Source organism: Tiliqua scincoides, chromosome 1 (genome assembly GCF_035046505.1).
Source record: "Tiliqua scincoides isolate rTilSci1 chromosome 1, rTilSci1.hap2, whole genome shotgun sequence".
Taxonomy (NCBI): domain Eukaryota; kingdom Metazoa; phylum Chordata; class Lepidosauria; order Squamata; family Scincidae; genus Tiliqua; species Tiliqua scincoides.
In genome coordinates, this window is record NC_089821.1 from 14,920,620 (window position 1) to 14,938,975 (window position 18,356).

General features: G+C 45.2%; 1 protein-coding gene across 2 annotated transcripts in view; it reads right to left on the minus strand.

The window, feature by feature from the left end:
* Nucleotides 1-5,526: 5,526 nt before the first annotated feature.
* Nucleotides 5,527-18,356, minus strand: part of RPAP1 (RNA polymerase II associated protein 1) — a 52,610-nt gene continuing 39,780 nt past the window's right edge. For both annotated transcript variants that reach the window (XM_066631728.1, XM_066631737.1), the window contains 9 exons: nucleotides 17,323-17,524; nucleotides 15,727-15,836; nucleotides 14,397-14,592; nucleotides 13,927-14,076; nucleotides 13,139-13,281; nucleotides 9,529-10,333; nucleotides 8,389-8,565; nucleotides 7,101-7,157; nucleotides 5,527-5,919 (listed from right to left, as the gene is read on the minus strand). In XM_066631728.1, the coding sequence (XP_066487825.1) occupies nucleotides 5,764-5,919; nucleotides 7,101-7,157; nucleotides 8,389-8,565; nucleotides 9,529-10,333; nucleotides 13,139-13,281; nucleotides 13,927-14,076; nucleotides 14,397-14,592; nucleotides 15,727-15,836; nucleotides 17,323-17,524 (1,996 nt within the window). In that variant the 3' untranslated portion in view covers nucleotides 5,527-5,763. The remainder of the gene's footprint in view (nucleotides 5,920-7,100; nucleotides 7,158-8,388; nucleotides 8,566-9,528; nucleotides 10,334-13,138; nucleotides 13,282-13,926; nucleotides 14,077-14,396; nucleotides 14,593-15,726; nucleotides 15,837-17,322; nucleotides 17,525-18,356) is intronic.

Below are 18,356 nucleotides of genomic sequence, written 5' to 3' on the forward strand. Positions count from 1 at the left end.
AATTTAAGCATTGGAGACAAATTGGAATTTATAGAATTAGAGATTTATTTGAAGCAGGGAAACCAATTACAACCAGACAATTAGAAGAGAAAACAAATCAAATAAGAACTAATTGGCTACAAATAAAACAAGTAAGGAGTTTTGTGATGCAACTATATAAAGAATTTGGCCCTATGAGACCATTAACGGAATTTGAACAATATTGTATAGAAGAAAATAAACATAATAGAAAAGGATTAACTTCATTAATATATAGAAATATTATTGAGAGAGAATATGGAAAGGGTATGGGCGTTAAAATAGGGAAAAAATTTGAATATTGATATATCAGAGGAAGTATGGATGGGAATATGGACCAAATGCCCCTATAAATCAATATCGGCTAGAACGAAATAAATCGTTTTAAAGGTAGTTCATAGATGGCATTTGTACTGCACAAAATTGCATAAAATTAATGGAGATATATCAGATATGTGTTGGAGGAATTGCAGACAAAAGGGTACATTGGAACATATGTGGATTTTTTTTCCTAAAATAGAAAAATATTGGCAGGAAATAATCACGTGGATAGAAGCTTTGACTAATCAAAAAATAATTGGAAATGAAACATTATTATTATTTTCATTATTCACTGGAGAAAATGAGAAGTTGACTAATAAATAATTAATTGCAAATCTTATTGGACTCACAAGGTGTGAGACTGCAAAAAGCTGGAGAAATATTATTATTATTATCAACTTTATTTTTACCCTGCCTTTCTCCCTGGAGGGACTCAAGGCGGCTTACAAACAAGGTTAAAACAAATTAAAAAACATAATTTAAAAACAGATAAAAACATAACGGCATATCATAAAAACAGTAGTCAGATAAAAAAAGTAGTCAGGTAAAAGAGCATAGCGCAGCAAATTAGAAAAGGATCAGGCCTGTAACCAGATGTTAAAAAAAGATATTAAAGGATGTTAAAAAGGCCAGGAACTCAGAAGGTTTGTCTAAACAGAAGGGTCTTCAGGCCTCGCCGAAAAGTTGAAATACCAAGATCATACATCACAGAGATTTTGGAATAGGACCTGGCAAATAGTTCCTATGGAAAAATTGACCAAGAAGGCCAGAATATATAGAGGAGAAATAAATGATCAATTTATGAAAATATGGCAGCCCTTGTTAACATATAATGCTGAGTTGGATAGGAAGAACGATGTGAAAAGTGGTCTGGATTGTTGGTCTTTTATTTTTTAGGTAATGATATTGTATACAAAATTATTGCCTCTGGAGATCAATTTCCTTTCACTTTGAACTTTAGTTCTTAGATATGTTAATATATACTAAACCTCCTGTCCTCCTGAATGTTTTGGGAAGTCTTGTGGGTTTATGAGAAAAATGGGTCTTCAGTCAGTGATTAGTGTTTTTTGCTGGAGCGCCAATGTCTTTTGAATTTGGAAAAAAGAGTAATGTGGAAAATGAAGAACCTATTTATATGGTCATCTTAAATAGATTCCTTTTGTTCTAATTACAAAATGTTGTACTTGATGCTTAAAATAATAAATTAATTTAAAAAAATAAAAAAAGTTTAAGTTATTGCTACCTTAGTTCTTATAAAATTTTAAAAAACCAATAAAAATAAACTGATGGACACTTGTTGTTGGCAACCTTCAGTCTTGAAAGACTATGGTATCGCGCTCTGAATGGTTGTTCTGGAACAGCGTCTAGTGTGGCTGAAAAGGCCAATTCGGGAATGACAAACCCTTCCACATCAGGAGCAAGTGCAGTCTGTCCCTAGTCTGTCTCCCCGGCTATGGGCCTTCCTTCTTTGTCTCTTTGCCTCAGACTGTTGGCCAAGTGTCTCTTCAAACTGGGAAAGGCCATGCTGCACAGCCTGCCTCCAAGCGGGCCACTCAGAGGCCAGGGTTTCCCACCTGTTGAGGTCCACTCCTAAGGCCTTCAGATCCCTCTTGCAGATGACCACAGATCGCAGCTGTGGTCTACCTGTAGGGCGCTTTCCTTGCACGAGTTCTCCATAGAGAAGATCCTTTGGGATCCGGCCATCATCCATTCTCACAACATGGCCAAGCCAACGCAGGTGTCTCTGTTTCAGCAGTGCATACATGCTAGGGATTCCAGCACGTTCCAGGACTGTGTTGTTTGGAACTTTGTCCTGCCAGGTGATGCCGAGGATGCATCAGAGGCAGCGCATGTGGAAAGCGTTCAGTTTCCTCTCCTGTTGTGAGCGAAGAGTTCATGACTCACTGCAGTACAGAAGTGTATTCAGGACGCAAGCTCTGTAGACCTGGATCTTGGTATGTTCCGTCAGCTTCTTGTTGGACCAGACTCTCTTTGTGAGTCTGGAAAACGTGGTAGCTGCTTTACCGATGTGCTTGTTTAGCTCAGTATCGAGAGAAAGAGTGTCAGAGATTGTTGAGCCAAGGTACACAAAGTCATGGACAACCTCCAGTTCATGCGCAGAGATTGTAATGCAGGGAGGTGAGTCCACATCCTGAACCATGACCTGTGTTTTCTTCAGGTTGATTGTCAGTCCAAAATCTTGGCAGGCCTTGCTAAAATGATCCATGAGCTGCTGGAGATCTTTGCCAGAGTGGGTAGTGACAGCTGCATCGTCGGCAAAGAGGAAGTCACGCAGACATTTCAGCTGGACTTTGGACTTTGCTCTCAGTCTGGAGAGTTTGAAGAGCTTTCCGTCTGATCTGGTCCGGAAATAGATGCCTTCTGTTGCAGTTCCAAAGGCCTGCTTCAGCAGGACAGCGAAGAAAATCCCAAACAAGGTTGGCGCAAGAACACAGCCCTGCTTCACTCCGCTTCGGATGTCAAAGGGGTCTGATGTGGAGCCATCAAAGACAACAGTGCCCTTTATGTCCTTGTGGAAAGATCTGATGATGCTGAGGAGCCTGGGTGGACATCCAATCTTGGGGAGAATCTTGAAGAGGCCGTCTCTGCTGACCAGGTCGAAAGCCTTCGTGAGATTTATGAAGGCTATAAAGAGTGGCTGTCGTTGTTCCCTGCGTTTCTCCTGCAGTTGTCTAAGGGAGAATACCATATCAGTGGTGGACCTGTTGGCTCGGAATCTGCACTGCGATTCTGGATAGACGCTCTCTGCAAGTACCTGGAGCCTCTTTAGTGCAACTCAGGCAAACAACTTCCCTACAACGCTAAGGAGAGAGATGCCGTGGTAGTTGTTGCAGTCACCCGTCACCTTTGTTCTTGTACAGCGTGATGATGTTTGCATCCCTCATGTCTTGAGGTACTCCACCTTCTCTCCAGCAAAGACAGAGGATTTCATGCAGCTCAGTGACGATGATCTCAGGGATGCTGTCTTTTCCAGGTGCCTTGCCAAAGGCAAGGGTGTCCAGGGCCACGTGAAGTTCTTCTAGGGTTGGTTCACTGTCAAGCTCTTCCAGCACAGGCAGGCACTAGCCAGATGGTCACTAGCCAGATGAATTCTAGGTGATTTAACTGTGGTGTTGCAGGTTTCTAGGTCTCCATGAAATGAAAAAATATCAAACCTCAGAATATAGTTAAAAAGGTCACTTTGCTCCATTTTTGCAGAATTTTCCTGGCCTCAACTCTCTGCTTTATCCAAACAAAACACACTCTTTAAAAAGGCCCAAAATATTAATATGCATACCAAATTTCATGTGTTCTCAGAAACATGCTAGCATGGAACAAGCTGAATAAATTTTGTCCGGAAAAAGTTTGGAACAAAAAGTACAAATGAAGACAATAAATTATCTCATGTAACTGAACAGATGTACTAGCTGGGTACTTTTTTTTCTTAGTAATCCAAACTGGAAAGGATTTGTGAGGAAAAAAACAAGTTTGATAATAGAGTTCACAGCTCTCTGAAAAGGAGAAGGGGGGGGAAAAAAATCAGCCATTTCTTGTCCACCCACCTTTGGCCTAGGAGAACTGCAGACAGTACACAGATGTGAGAACAAAGGGTGTGTGAATGACCTGCACAAGCCCACTTTATGCTTCTTGTCTTATGCTTACCGGGAAATATTTATCTACCTCTCCAGGGTTGCGGCACAATGCCCCGGTACCTCAAGCAGTGATGTCATGTGACACTTCTGGGTTCTCCCCGGAGGAGGGGCACTTGCTGTAGTGACTTCACACTCCCATTCCCTCTCCTGTGGAGGCTTCCCTGCAAAGAACGGGGAGCACAGAGCCACCAGTACCTCCTCTCTAGCTATAGCAGAGCCTGAAGGTCTGTCATGCACCTCCCTTGGTGTAGCATTCAGGACAGGTGACCCTCAGGCTGCGCCCTAGTTATGGCTCTGTACTTCACAATGAGGGAGATGCAGGAGTTTTCCCTGAAGACCACAAGCAGATAACACAAATTCACAGTCAAGTCATTCCCTCATACTGTCAACATGGGTTTTTTCCAATTAAATCTTAACTTATCTAAGAGAAGCCTGCTGAATCTTAGTGTCAATTTTCCCCTCCACAAAAATCACTCATCTCCCCTGACTGCAGGAACTCATGATGGCAACCCGATCATGCATTCAGATCTAGAAAGTTCGGTATCTTGCAGTGTGCGTTCTCAACCAAACCACCACACACTTATTTTTCTTGTCCTTCCTGGGAATGGTTGCAGATGCCACATGTCCTGTGCCTGGAAATGTAAGTTTATTAAATATACAGCGCAATCCTATCTTGTGCTGGAACATGCAGGCCTATATCTGGCGCTGGAACAGAGGGCCTGCTCTGTATCCAGCACACGATAGGGCGCCAAAGTGGCTCAGCAGGAGGTGAGGGGAACCCCTTACCCCTGTGTAAGCCACTGCAGCCCCAATGGGCCTCCTCAAACTTGCACCACCTCCTGTGGTGGCATAAGTCTGAGGAGAGCAGAGTGGCTTGAAGCCGCTCCACGCTGCTCGGGAATGGGGGTTGGGATCCGGCATAACTGCCAGGTCCCAGCCCTGCCTCCTGGGCCCCACCCGCTTGCCCCAGGGCTGTCCTCCGCCTGCCCTGGAATGCCTCCCTCCGCCTCCCTGCCCACCCCAGATCCTTGCATCAGCCTAGCTCAGCCAATGCAAGACTCCTTCCCCGAGTCAGTGTAGAGGCTGGATTCAGCCAACTCACAAGGAGGCGCAAATGTGCTTTACAGCATATTTGTGACCCTCCTAGGCCGGCGCAAGGAACTTTCCCCAGCCCATCCCTGGATCAGCTAATTAAGCAGCTAATAAAGATAATGCTTCACACAGCGGTGAAGACTTCTGACATGGTTTCTTGAGATGTCTGATAAGTATAGCCACAGGACTTAGATTCTGCAAATCATCATGCAAAGAACAATTTCAGAGCATTGGTTCCCTCTTTCCCAGATATTTCTATCCCAGACACTGCCGTTAAACCTGCTGCTGCAAATCAGACTAGTATTTCAAATATTAATAACTGGGTACTAGAAGCAGGCATTAATACATCTCTCAGTACAAGATAATAAATCTTACCAACTTCTTACCAAATAAATCTTACCAACACATCTGAATCAAATTTTATTAAAAAGAAAAAACGCCATCAGAATTCCATCTTGGTACATATACTTTTTTCATTCTTTTTCATCAAGAAAAGTCAGTTGGCTAGAGATAGGAAATGGAAAGCTATCCCAATGTTCTACAAAGGCTTGGCAGGGCATAGGTTCACAATCCCTGAGCAGATCCCTTGCTCAGGAAAAACACACTGGAGCAGACCATGTTTTCCCACTATCTCAGCACTGCTTCTCTTGTCTCTCCAGTCAATGGCTGAGATTCTTTTTTAACAGTCTAAGGTGGACATGCCTTCCTTGTGATCCTTTCGAGTCACTGCGTGCAGATAGTTCATTCGGATGGGAGGAAGCTGGTCATAAAGGTCAAACCCCACTGGGCTCTCTTTGTTTGGCAATTTATAGTAGAGAAGATGTCTCTTTAACACCTGAAAGAATTTGAGAATTGTTGAAAGAAGAGCAAATACAGAATAAGGGTTTTCCCAGCACCCTCCAATATAGCTTGAACCCCATAGACCAGGGTGGTCCAACTCTGGACCGCCAGGGGGGGTCGCATGACCCTTGCGTAACCCCTGGCTGGGGTGCCACAGGCCAACCCGGAAGTAATTTGCGGTGACATGATGACACCACCACCAATTACTTTCACGTTCTGAGTTGGCCGAATGACTTCGGCAGGCTCAAAATGGAGGCAGATGCAGTAGGACTTTCAATCTCCCTGCTACACCATTCTGGCTTCTCCTTCTCTAAAGGAGAAAATGGAACAGCACAACAGGAGGACTTAAAAGCCTCCAGCACACCCTGCTTCACTCCAGCTGAAGTTCTGCACCTTTGCGCTTGTCAGCTGGAGTGAAGTAGGGTGTCCTGGGGGAGGCCTTGCGAGGCCAGCCGGCTTTGCAAGACCTCCCTTGCTCAGTGTGCCCCCTCCTCAAGGAGATGAGCAGCTCACTGCTTGAGGACAGGGCACTCTGAGCAAGGGAGGTCTCATGCAGCTGGCCGACCTTGCGAGACCTCCCCCAGGATGCCCTGCCCTGCCCCAGCAGATGACAAGTGAAGCGCCTTCACCAGTCGTCTGCTGGAGCAAGTGGCAATGCAGCTGCCTAAGGAGGAATGGGGGTGCACACCACACAGGGGCTACCAACACATGCCTCGTGGGCCACATGCGACCTACGGGCCATGTGTTGGACTACCCTGCTATTGACTACGGGTCTTTGCAGACTAAGATGGGCTGTTCAGGGGAGTGGGCAGAGAAAATGTAGAGAGGGCACTCAATTGTTGCATCCAGGCCACGTGATGTTCACTCAACTAGAACATTTGTTGTAGAGAAATCACATCTTATCAGAACTGCTATATATCAGCAATACTGAGTTGCTGGGAACTTCACCTACAAGTGCGGATATTGCTTCCAGCCACAGCAAGCAGTACTGAAACCAGCACAGATATCTGCAGTAGGGGGATATTCTGGATCAATGCTCCTGAGCCCAAACATATACACACTCTGTAAACATGTCTTCAAAGTGGGGAGTATTTTGAGAATTCCTTTTATGTAAGTAAGGCTCCATTTTTCATATTACGCAACTGGTGTTGTGAGAGTCTGATACCAAAAGCCTACCTCGTCTGCTAAGAGCCAAGTCTTCTGTAGTAGGCTTTTTCTGGCAACATCGATCTCCTGCAGCAAAACACAGAAGACATTGGACTTCTTTCTAGCTGTGTTGTAACAGCAAGAGCACTGACTGAGTCCCAAGAGAACGGTCTTGCCATCATAATCCATGCTAAATGTCGAAGACGGAAGTCATCATTCCTAGATAAGTGCCTCTTTATGCTTGAGATGCAGAGTCAGGTGCAGACAGAACTAGTGGTGACAATCTAAACATACTAGTATCCCACTACTCCTTGCTTCCTGGGCTGCTCCCTTTGGCATTTTGGAAATTGTGACTCCCTGGACTGTACACTATTTGGTTTGATGGGGTGGCAAAGTGTGGTGGTAGGTGGGTGGGTGCAATAGCAGAGCAGGGGGAGCGGCTTGGTAAGTACTGCAGGTGCTGTGTAAGCAGCCCCTTCCACTTGTCATTGAAGCTATTTTGGGGAGCGACAGCAACACAGTTGCCCTGACCGCCCCCACCACAGCTACACTACTGGGTGGGTGGCACCTCTAGCTCCAGTTTGAATTCTGCTATTTTCTACCTAGTATCTAAAGATTCAATTCATGTTCAACATATGACAGATAAAGCCCGGTGGCCATCACGTCTCAGGTAATCTATAGGTCATATGGATTCTCACTCTGCACTGCCTGAAAGCATCATAACACAAAGGGAAACCATTTCATGTCTCTTTTAAGTTGCTTGGCCTTACTGGGTCACTTGCGTGCTTGCATAAGTAGTTCAAGCAGAAGGAAACTCATGCAAATGAACTACTCCACCCCTGCCTCACCACAGTAGCCTCCTGTGCTCCCAACATCATTCTCCTCCTGAGGATCAGGGGATCATCCAGAACAGAATGATATTGGGAGCAGAGGAGATTGGCAAAATTTTCTTCCATTCATGCAGGAACAGCTTCAGATTTAACCCACATGTTTTTCTACCAAAAAAAAAAAAAAAAAAAAGGCAAATATAATTAGTGAAGGAGCAATTATGCAGCAAATTGTGTTCACAACATAGAAAGAATCCTTTGAAGATGGTTGTGAGGATTACTCTGCAGGTTCATATTGGCTTTGAAATTCACAAGAAATTCATAAAGAACCTTCCAGCATCAACCACATCATTGCTTTACATACTGCCATCACCAGTGAAAAGATATTTCAAACAATGCAGGGAAGATAAATGCATATCACACAACTGGTTGGTGGAATAACAGAATGCACTATGGGAAAATTTAGGTGGTACAGAAAGATAATCACATACCTGTGTGGTAGTATCTTGGGAGAAAATGAAGCTGTTCACATGAGCCACAGCAACCACATAAAGTACCGGGCACCAGTTCTGCCGCAAGGTTCCTGTGACTAGAGTCTTGAAGTACTGCCTTAGGAGGTTCAGGTTGTCCTCAGGGGGGGAAAGGTACTGCTCCAGGGGCACAGGAAACTGCAACAAAGCCAAGAAAGTCATACTGCCCTTCCTGAATTATGAAGCTTGTACAAACACAAAGAAAGTTTAATGTGCTCCATGTTTATTTAGAAGAGTAAGGGAAGGAAGAACCCAGGAAACAGCCGAACGGTAGTGTATGAAGAGGGTGGCCCTGACCCCGGGTGCCAGGCTGCAAGGGAGTGTCCAAGAGAGTGCCCCAATATGCCTCGCTTTGGTTAGCGCTGGCTGTAGCCACCCGCAAGGAAAGCATGCCTATTGGTATGATTACATATACTAAGTTACAAAGTTAGATATAAATATAAACTTACAAACTTACAAAATACAAAAGTTAGCATATTGAAACACACACACACATAGAGAGAGAGAATTCAATAAAAGAAAATATTCACTGTCTGTACTTCTTCTCTGGCCATTATTATTATTCATTTTGTGCCATGACTAATACTGAAAATAATTTTGTCATGGAGAGGTGCCACAAAACTATGGGCCCTGTACGCCAAATAACCTTGGTACGCCACTGCAGCCTAGGGATTCCTTAGAGCCAGAGGTTTGGGTCTATCTGGGCTCAGAGAACAACTAACTCCAGTGGCTTTAGTTATGCAGAATAAATTCAGGGATCCACAAGTCCATCCTTCTACCAGCTTATATTCTTTGCTGGCTCCTGACCATTAGCTGTATTTTGCTTGGGAGATCTTGCAGGACTGCAAACATGTTTTCTGGGTGTCTCTCCTATATCGCTCCTTGTGCTTCCTGGTCCACCTGCTTTCTGCTACCCCAAGACCACTCCTTAAACATTCCCACAGATGACTGCTCAGTGGGTATGGCCAGGGAAGCACAGCAAACCCCTGAAAGTTGGCCTGTTCCACCAAAAATTCGGCACACTATTTAGTCAGCAACCCGCATCTGGCTACACTTCAGTGGTTGCACATACCATTGGCAATTAATGTGTATGAGACCTACCTGCTGAAGTGGAACTCCCAATGCCCTCAAAGTGCTCACATGCTCTCCAAATACAGCCATCCTTAGCTGAACACTGAATCTCCTTTGCAGAGGAAGAAGCACAAAGACTCCGAAGAGGGGGTCTCCAAAAGAGACACCTTCAAACTGTTCCAGGAGGTTGATGTAGAGGTCATGGAAAGAAGCCAAGCCAGGCAGGGGAGCGTCTAAGTCCAAAGAGTCCAGGATTTTGGAGCAGCAGTAAAGTGAGAGAAGAGCAGCTGTGTAGCAATGAATAGGTCCCTCCAGGAATAAGTCACTGCCCGTGAGGAAGACACACATAAGCCTTGCCAGCTTGGCTGCAGCTGAGATGCCCTGGAGGACTCCAGCTCTCCACGTCTCCAGCAGGAGGACCCACTGCAGACTCTGAGTCACTGTGTTCGCCAGATCCACAGGGAGGGAGCTTAGCACAGCCCACCGTGTTTCTGCACCAGTCACCTTGTTATAAAGGCTGATAAGGGGAAGGAATGGCCAGTCAGAGGGCAGGATGGGCCCTCTGACTTTAGGAAGCAGCATGGATTGGACCAGGTGAGTCTGTCCTTGGTAAACACCTCTGGAACGAGCAAGAGCTGGCTCCAAGTAAGCAAAATGAGAAATGTAGCAGGCCTGGATGAACGGGAGGTGCTCATAGGCGTCCTGCAATAAGGCCCCACGACTTGGGGGCTGAGAAACAGCAGCAGCTGAACCTGGCTGGGTCAGCTTTGCCCCTGAGCTCAGGTGCAGGATGTCTGAGAAATCAGCAGCTTCTGGCCCCCCTGCTTTGCCTTCTCTGTAAAACATCAAAATGTTAATGTGTTTATGTCTACAGAAGAGGAACACAAACTTATTTATTTCTTACAGCACATGAATAATCCCCGGTAGAATACATTGTCTCCCTCTTCACCAATAATGATGCAGCATGATACCAAGGCATGGGTCTGGAAAGATATATGATCAATAAGAACCCAAGTCTTACCTTACTGGAGAAGACCAGAGAGTCTAATCCAGCATTCAATATCTGACACTGTGCAAGACAAATATATCTGGAAAGCTCACAAATGGAGTATACAGGGGGCCTGTGTTACCTGTGGGTTCGGCATCCCAGGGAAGCCCTCCCTGGGCCTCAGAATGCCTTATATGGGCAAAACACTTCCAGTTTCCTGAGGGAACAGGAAGTTGCAACTTTTCATCCCTAATGGCCATTCTGAAGCTTGCAAAGGCTGCAGGCAGTCATGGATTTTGGTATCAGAAGGCGTTCTTGGAATGGTTTCCAAAGATAATGAGGGCCACCTGTACAGGTAAGTAGTTATCCCTTTGTGTCCCCAATATCAGGTACTGCTGTTAAACATGGAGGCTCTACTTGGTTACTACAGTTTACAGCTATCAAAAGACTTTTGCCATCACACATTTGTTTTATCTAAGGTAGCAGCCATCACATTCAGCGAGTGAATGTCTCCAGGATTTATCTAGCAATGGGCTTAAATGGGTCACCAATTACAAGCACACTGACAGCGAAAAAAAAAAAATCACCCCCCTCCCAATGTTCTAAACTGATTCATAATGCTCACTACACTGTACCATATTCCCTTTAACTGTTTCATCTACTCTTTCCTCAAGTCCTGGATACTAATTGCACTTCAGGCAGAGCTAAGCAAATATCCTCAAAGGAAGGTTTTTGAGGTCTAGAGATAATTATGGGCAAAGGCCAGTAAGCTTCAGAGCCTTTGAGAAGGAGAGAAGGAGCTGTGCAGTTTTGCAAATTTGTATTCGACACCCTGAAACTTCTGGAAGGAAAGCTTTTTTGGCCTCACCTTGAGCTGTGAAGGTCAAGAAAACATTAGCTAGAGAAAGAGAGCAACTAGAGTACCCATCAAAAGTCCTTGGCAAAAGTTACAGGCTGATGGGGTTGCAGTTTCCCAGTGCAGGGTCAGATAAGCTCAGGGTCTGCAGAGCTCCTTTACCCCTGAGGTTTTGACCACAGATACCTAGAGTCTTAAAGACCCTCTCTTGGGAGCACATGCTTAGTCCCGTCTACAAAAATTTAGATTTGAATTACAAAGCTTGCTCTGTGCATGGGTAGGACACAGTTTTGCATTCCAATCTGAAGATGCATCAAGAGAAGAAATATTCAATTCATAGCCAAGCATTATCAAGCAGGCAAATTTTTATTCCAAACCTAGTAACGACGACATTCACTGAGCCTTTTGATTTCGATCAACAAATGTGGAACCTGCCAAGTACCAGCTGGAATGATTTATCAAACTGCACATACAACGGCTGCTGGGACAGGACACAGATGTGGGAAAATGCTAACATTTGAAATTTCACATGGATCTAATTGAGGAAATGCCACAAATCAACTACGTAATCATGTGGAAAGCCTGGCTCCCTTTTTCGAGGTCCAGTTCATAGGTGATCTTCTAGAAGTCATCTAGGGCTCAGAACAGTGGAGAAAATCCTGGGTTTGGACTCAGTGAGTTTTAAATCACGTTTTCGCCTTTATGTTCACTGTATGATCACGGGAACATTGTGGTCTCTCAATTTTAAAACTTCATAATGTTAGATGTGGCTATACTGTACTAACAAAAATGCAATACAGGTCCAACCTTGCTATACACTGATTTTTTATACACGGATTTGACTCAGCACGAATGGCCACTGCAAATGAGAAGGAATGTGTTGATCCCTGGAGAAAGGGAAAAATGCACCCCCTTAAAATGCTTTTCCTACTGTTGTAGAGATTTTTATCTCAACATGATGAGAAGGGCCCTTTAAATTAAAGGAAAACTCATTTATAATAGTTAGAGAGAGGGCAACCAGCTTGACAATCCATCAATCATTCTCTCCCCAAGCAACCCCCTCCCTTCTCCCTGAACACCTGAAAGAAAGATAATCCTTTCTAAGGGCATGGAGAGAGACTGATTGGTTTGTCAACTTAATGACTCTACCTTAACATCACAAAGGTCAGCAAGACTGTTTTTAAATCACCCCAGGGAAGGGACTTTGTTTTTAAATTGATTTGCTATAGTGCGATTTTTGCCATCCACGTGAATTCTGGGAATGGAACCCTCATAATAATAATGAGACTCAACCTGTAGATTGAAAATGAAACACCAGCCTTCCAGGGATGTGCAGTGGATGGGGAGGCAGAGCCTCCCCACCAGAGTCCTTTGAAAAGCGCCACCACCGTGTGAGGTGCGCAAGCACTCACAACCCACACTTTTGCACATGGGTTGTGGGTTCTTGGATGCCTCACACTGCGGAATGGGGAGGTTCTGCCTTCCCTGTCTCCCTAGCCACTATACATTCCTGTAGCCTTCAGATGGTGTAGAAGAGCATCATCTTTTCCTCAAGGCACTGAAGAAAGTGTCAGATCAGAACTTTGCCTCAGTTATGTCACTAGCAGAACCCACTTCACAGGGAGACCTAGGCAGCAGAACAATGCCCCCTTAGGTCTCTCCAACTAAAACGCATCTATAATGCTCTTTTTCCCTCTTTCCCAAATTGTTTCCTCGTATCATAAGCTCTAGAAAAGGAACTGAGTTATTCAAGGGGAGTAACAGACAAGGAGGTGTGGGGAGGAAGTAAAACTTACGGAATCAGTTTTGGATTAAAGGCAAGGCCCAATAGGAGCTGGTGAGCCAGGTACTCGCTGCCTGGCAACAAACGGCTTAGCAACACCATGGCAACACAGTGATAGAGCAAAGCATGCTGGCTGAAATCCGGATAAGTAACTGCCTGCACAGAAAACAAAAAAAAGGCGCATTAAAACATGGCAGTCATTTCTACTGACACAGCTGTTGTGATGTGGAGAGGACGTTGCGGGACAAGGCCATGAGTAAAGTGAGATATGCAGTGCCAACTGGCAGCAGGGGAGTTTTTTATTCATAAATGTAGACAACACTCATCCCCTGTTTGCTTAAATACCTTCACCCAGCTTCTAAATCACAATATAATTTTGTACTCTGTGTATTCAACACGGCAAGACAAAGTCTCTGGTTTGCCAAAAATTTTATACAGCAAGTCACTGACAACCCATTTGTCATCTAATTTCATCTTAAGAATGGTGGGTACACAATAACAAAGGGGGGAAGCCCCGAAGCCCCTTGTTACTGAGTCTGTTTCTGTCACTGAGGAAAACCTGGAATGAGACTAGGTTTTTTGCATCTGCACATTGTTAACGAGTTTCCATGCACTGTTTGCGTGCGGCAACCTCATCATCATCATTTTGTGGCTTCTTTTGTACATTTTCTTTGAAAGGGAATCAAGAAACCCACTGTGGGCCTCAACATCTAAGAAGTTCCAGCCTCATCCTTTATCCTCCACTCTCATATCCCTTCCCACCCTGCAAGCCAGAACAGACACTGGAAGCAGAAGGCTCACCACTTTCTGAGCCAGGGCAAGCACAAAGTACTGCAGGTGGTATTCGTGACGCAGGAGCCACACAGAGGAGGGGCACAGAGAAGGAGGGGCAGCAGTCCAGCTGTGGAGGAGATAGTCTTTCAGATCCTTCACGTCGAGAACAGAGGCGTACTGCAAAAGAACAAAGATACTTGAGAGACTGTCCAGTGCACAAACCGGGGGAAATTTAGTATTCAATTATGCATTCAACTGTTAGTTTTTCTGTGTGGCTCACCCAACACACCCCTAACTTTAACTGGCTATCTAATAAGCACTAGTCTGACACCCTGCTTTAGAATGAATGCCATTGTCACAGTGTCCCAAATATACAATATTCCAAAATGTAGGAAGTGCTCTACTAATGACACTTCCTGCAACTGCACAGGTACAGCATGTCCCCCGAGAAAAGGCCCCCCCCCCCAACAACAGCCTGCCAGGGCACTAGTACTCACCTGGCCAACTAGACCTTTGTGGACGTGAGTGATGCTGTCAACAAGAACGAGGAGGGCAGTCAGGAAGGGGAAAGGTGACTTCGAGCCCGCTAAGCTCATTGGGGGCTTGCCTCCAGTGCAACTCAACGACACAATGCTGGGAAGGGACTCTGGAGTTGGGGAACAGGACAAAGGATTGCAAAGAGCAGAGCACGGCCTGGGTGGAAAGAGGTAAGACAGAGAATGATGACATGCAGAGGCACTGCTTTTACCAACAATTAAGTAACTCATTAAGAAAAATCCATACAGTAAGTCATTTCAAATAAGCTAACTGTGTTGCACTTAAATGCTGTGATGAAGGCAACACATGTTTTGCCAGTACTGATGCGTCCTCCATTGATGCATGCCTATTTTAACTTCATAGTAATGGCACTTAGCTCGTGTCAAATCTTTCAAACAAATTTCCACCACTTCTTTTCGCAGCTGTCTTGTAACTACTGCCTACCGCTTTTTGTCTGTTATGCCTACTTCAATAAACTTATTTTGTTCTTTATCCTGTTTATTCTTTTACACATTTGCCTTGCTCCCATGACTGCTAGCCCTAAGTTACTGCATCCACCTCCAGGAACCTTCTGGAAATCTGGGGCTCCTGTTACACAACTGGGAGGGAGCCCCCGTTTATCTTGGTGTTGGCAGTGATTACTATCTTTTCTATACCAAAATAAGGAGGGTGAGTTGGAGGGAGAAAGGAGGGTGTTAGGAACAGAGGCACCTCCCTTTAACCATCACATGATGTTTAGCAGTGGTGTCAAAGGATTTCAGTCTCTGGCAAAATGGTGGCAGGTTGAGGGATTTTTGGCTCTTCTCCTTCCGAAGGAAGGCACAGTTTGGCACACAAAAGGCAGGGTTTAAAGACAAATGAAGTCTTTTATTTATTTCTGTCTCAGAGTCAACAGGATAGTGAGGATAGATACATAGATAGGGGTGCATTCTGTACATGCCCTTGAGAAGTGAGAAAACTGCCCATAACTGCCCAAAACTCAGTGTCTCCAAGAGTCCAAGAAATCCTGCCTTGCTGGGGGTGGGGGTTAAGGGTCAGCGCCGGCAGTTAGGTGATCTCTAAATACCAGTTGGAAATGAAATGCCTGGTGCTGGAGATAAAAAGGCTGGTAGCTAACCAAACAGGAGCCAGAAGAAAGTCAGTTGGAGGCTCAGAGGAGAGAAAGCGGCACAACGAGAGAAGAGGCTTGCAATTAAAATGCAGGAAAGGAAAAGAGATTAGCATAAAACAGCACCAGATCTGGACTGGTATTCCCAGCAGCAGTGGCAGCATTTCTGGAGATAGTTTTACCTGAGCATCTCCCACTGTGCTTGCATGGCTGGCTGGCTGAGAAGAGGCAACAGCAAATCAGATGTCAGGTGCTCCGCTTGCTCTAAACAGTCGACCGGGTTTACTGATGGCTGTGAAGAAGGGACAAGAGGGGTTTTCTGAAGGTTGGTAGATGAAGACAACATCTGAGCCCAGAAAGAGCCAGACTTATTAAGAGGCTTTACCTCAGGACACTACAGATAATAAATTTGCTCCATAAAAACCTCTAAGAGATATGTTATTATACATGGACAAACTCAGCACATTTGCCTGCAGTTGTTTTACTGAAGCACAAGATGCTTTACCTGATAAAGACCAAACCTACAACACAAGAGCTAATAGAACTGCCTTAACACTTCAAGCGGGACAACCAAATGATGCAGAGTTTCTGCTGAAGCCAGAACACGGAGTCTTCTTGATCTCCTCCCTTGCCCGATACAGAACCTCTGCTCCTTGCAAGATAATCACCCCTTAATGACTGCTTCTTTAACACAAGATCAACGGCTGGTTAAGAGCATCATCGAAATACAATGAATGTATTTTATATAGTGGGATGAATAGTATTCATGGTGCCTGCTGTGGGTTGGAAGTGACATCGTTAAGCAGATGATGGCCAGAAATAAGCACTCTGTTCTCGCTTGGGACTCATTAGCTGCAAATGATAGAAGAGAAAATGTGCAAATCTTGTTCACAATTTCAAGACGTGAAGGAACCCAATTATCACATTGGGTGAGCCCAATTATAACAGGGGCCAGATAAATTGCTTCTGGGGGCCACAATTCAGCCTGTGGGCCTTATGTTTGACAACCCTGGACTAGAAGATACTCTTTCTTTCATGCAGGTCACTGGAAAAGGCACTGCCATTTTCTGCTGCCATATAGGTTTGCTCTCTCTCCTTTCCTGTTCTATAGGAAAGAGATGATGTGAAAATAGCAGCCAAAACACAAACTGGAATAAATGCACACAGTACTACTCTTGCTCTACGACCAAACCACAAGCAACTAAATTATTCCAAATGTTAACAAATAATGAGATTTTCTTTTCTTGACTGACTGACTGACTGACTGAAAGATTGTCTCAACGACAACAGGAGTAGAAAACGGGTGGTCAATTCTGAGAAACCTCTCCCACTCAATTTCTTCCATTAGCAGATGTATAAGAATAAGGTGCATTGTGGGAGGCTGCCTACATCAGTTGTATCAAGGTGCTTCCAGTAGATGATCCTCACTGATCCTAGCTGATCTTGCCCACTAAGTCTACCCAGTGAAGGATAAGAACATAAGAAGAGCCCCACAGGATCAGGCCAAAGGCCCATTTAGTCCAGCTTCCTGCATTTCACAATGGCTCAACAAATGCTCCAGGGAGCACACAAGACAACAGACACAACCTACGTCCCGGTGCCCTCCCCGGCATCTGGAAATCATCGAGCAAGGATACAGGTGCATCCCTGATGCATGGCTGTGGTGTCATAGGAGGACTGCTAAAAGTGCTAAACAAACAGGAAAGATGACATCAGAATCCACCCAGCAAGCCAAAACACACCTGCAGGAGAGGCTGCTTTGTTTCCACAAGCCTCACCTGCTCAACGCAGTTACTGTAATAAACCCCCATGTAGATAACATAAGCCGTTGTAAGGGGCTTCAGTGCCTGCCAGGTATCCTTCTGAGATATCTCTTTAAGGCATCTCTTCAATTCGGTTTCAACTATAGGTCTGAAGCCTGACACCTGACTCCAGCTGACTGGTGGAGGTGGGATTTGATCGCCATCTTCCGGGCCACTCCTGCAGTGCAAGTGAAAAAATGGTATCATGAAGAAGGAATATAAACTTTCAGCATTAGAACGCCCTCAATGGATGGTTTGGCTGATATGCTGAATCAGCCACTTATCCCAAGCTTATTAAACCAGCAATACAACTGGAAAGTACAAAGTTAAAGCCAGAAGTTCCACTTCTGGATGAAAGCAAGAACTTCCTTGCTCCAAATAAATAGGAAAGAAAAGCAAAAGAAAAAAGAAATTAAGAGAAAAAAAAGTAGAGAAGGGAAAGACGAAAGGCCACCTAGGAGCTTAGGGATCCACATGCAAGCACAGCGTCTGATACAGCCATTTTCAACCTTATTCATCTCATGGCACACTGACAAGGCATTAACTTTATCAAGGCACACGATCGGTTTTTTGACAATTGGCAAGGCACACCATGCCAGTGGCATAGCTAGAGAGGGTGCAAAGCACTATGTTTTACAGGCGCTTGAACATGCTGTGCAAGCAGCCGCTATCCCTCTCCTTCGAAGCTATTCCAGGCAGGGGAGAGCAAAACGGAGGCGAATGCTTGCACGGTGCATTCAGCTACCTGCAAAACTTAGTGCACTGTACCCCCTCTAGCTATGTCACTGCACCATGCTGATGGTGGGGGCAGTGGCGTAGCTGGAGGGGAGTGGAGCACTCAGTCTGGCAGGGAGCCTCAGCGAGGTGGGCAAGCACAAGAACTGGTGCCATGTTCTCAGTGGTCTGCAGGTGTGCCTCAGGAGTTTGGGGAAGGGGTCATTAATTAGTAGGGCCACTGGGAGATGAGAGGCTGGACCCCCACCCGGTGGTGTAGCTGGTGGGGGGCGGAG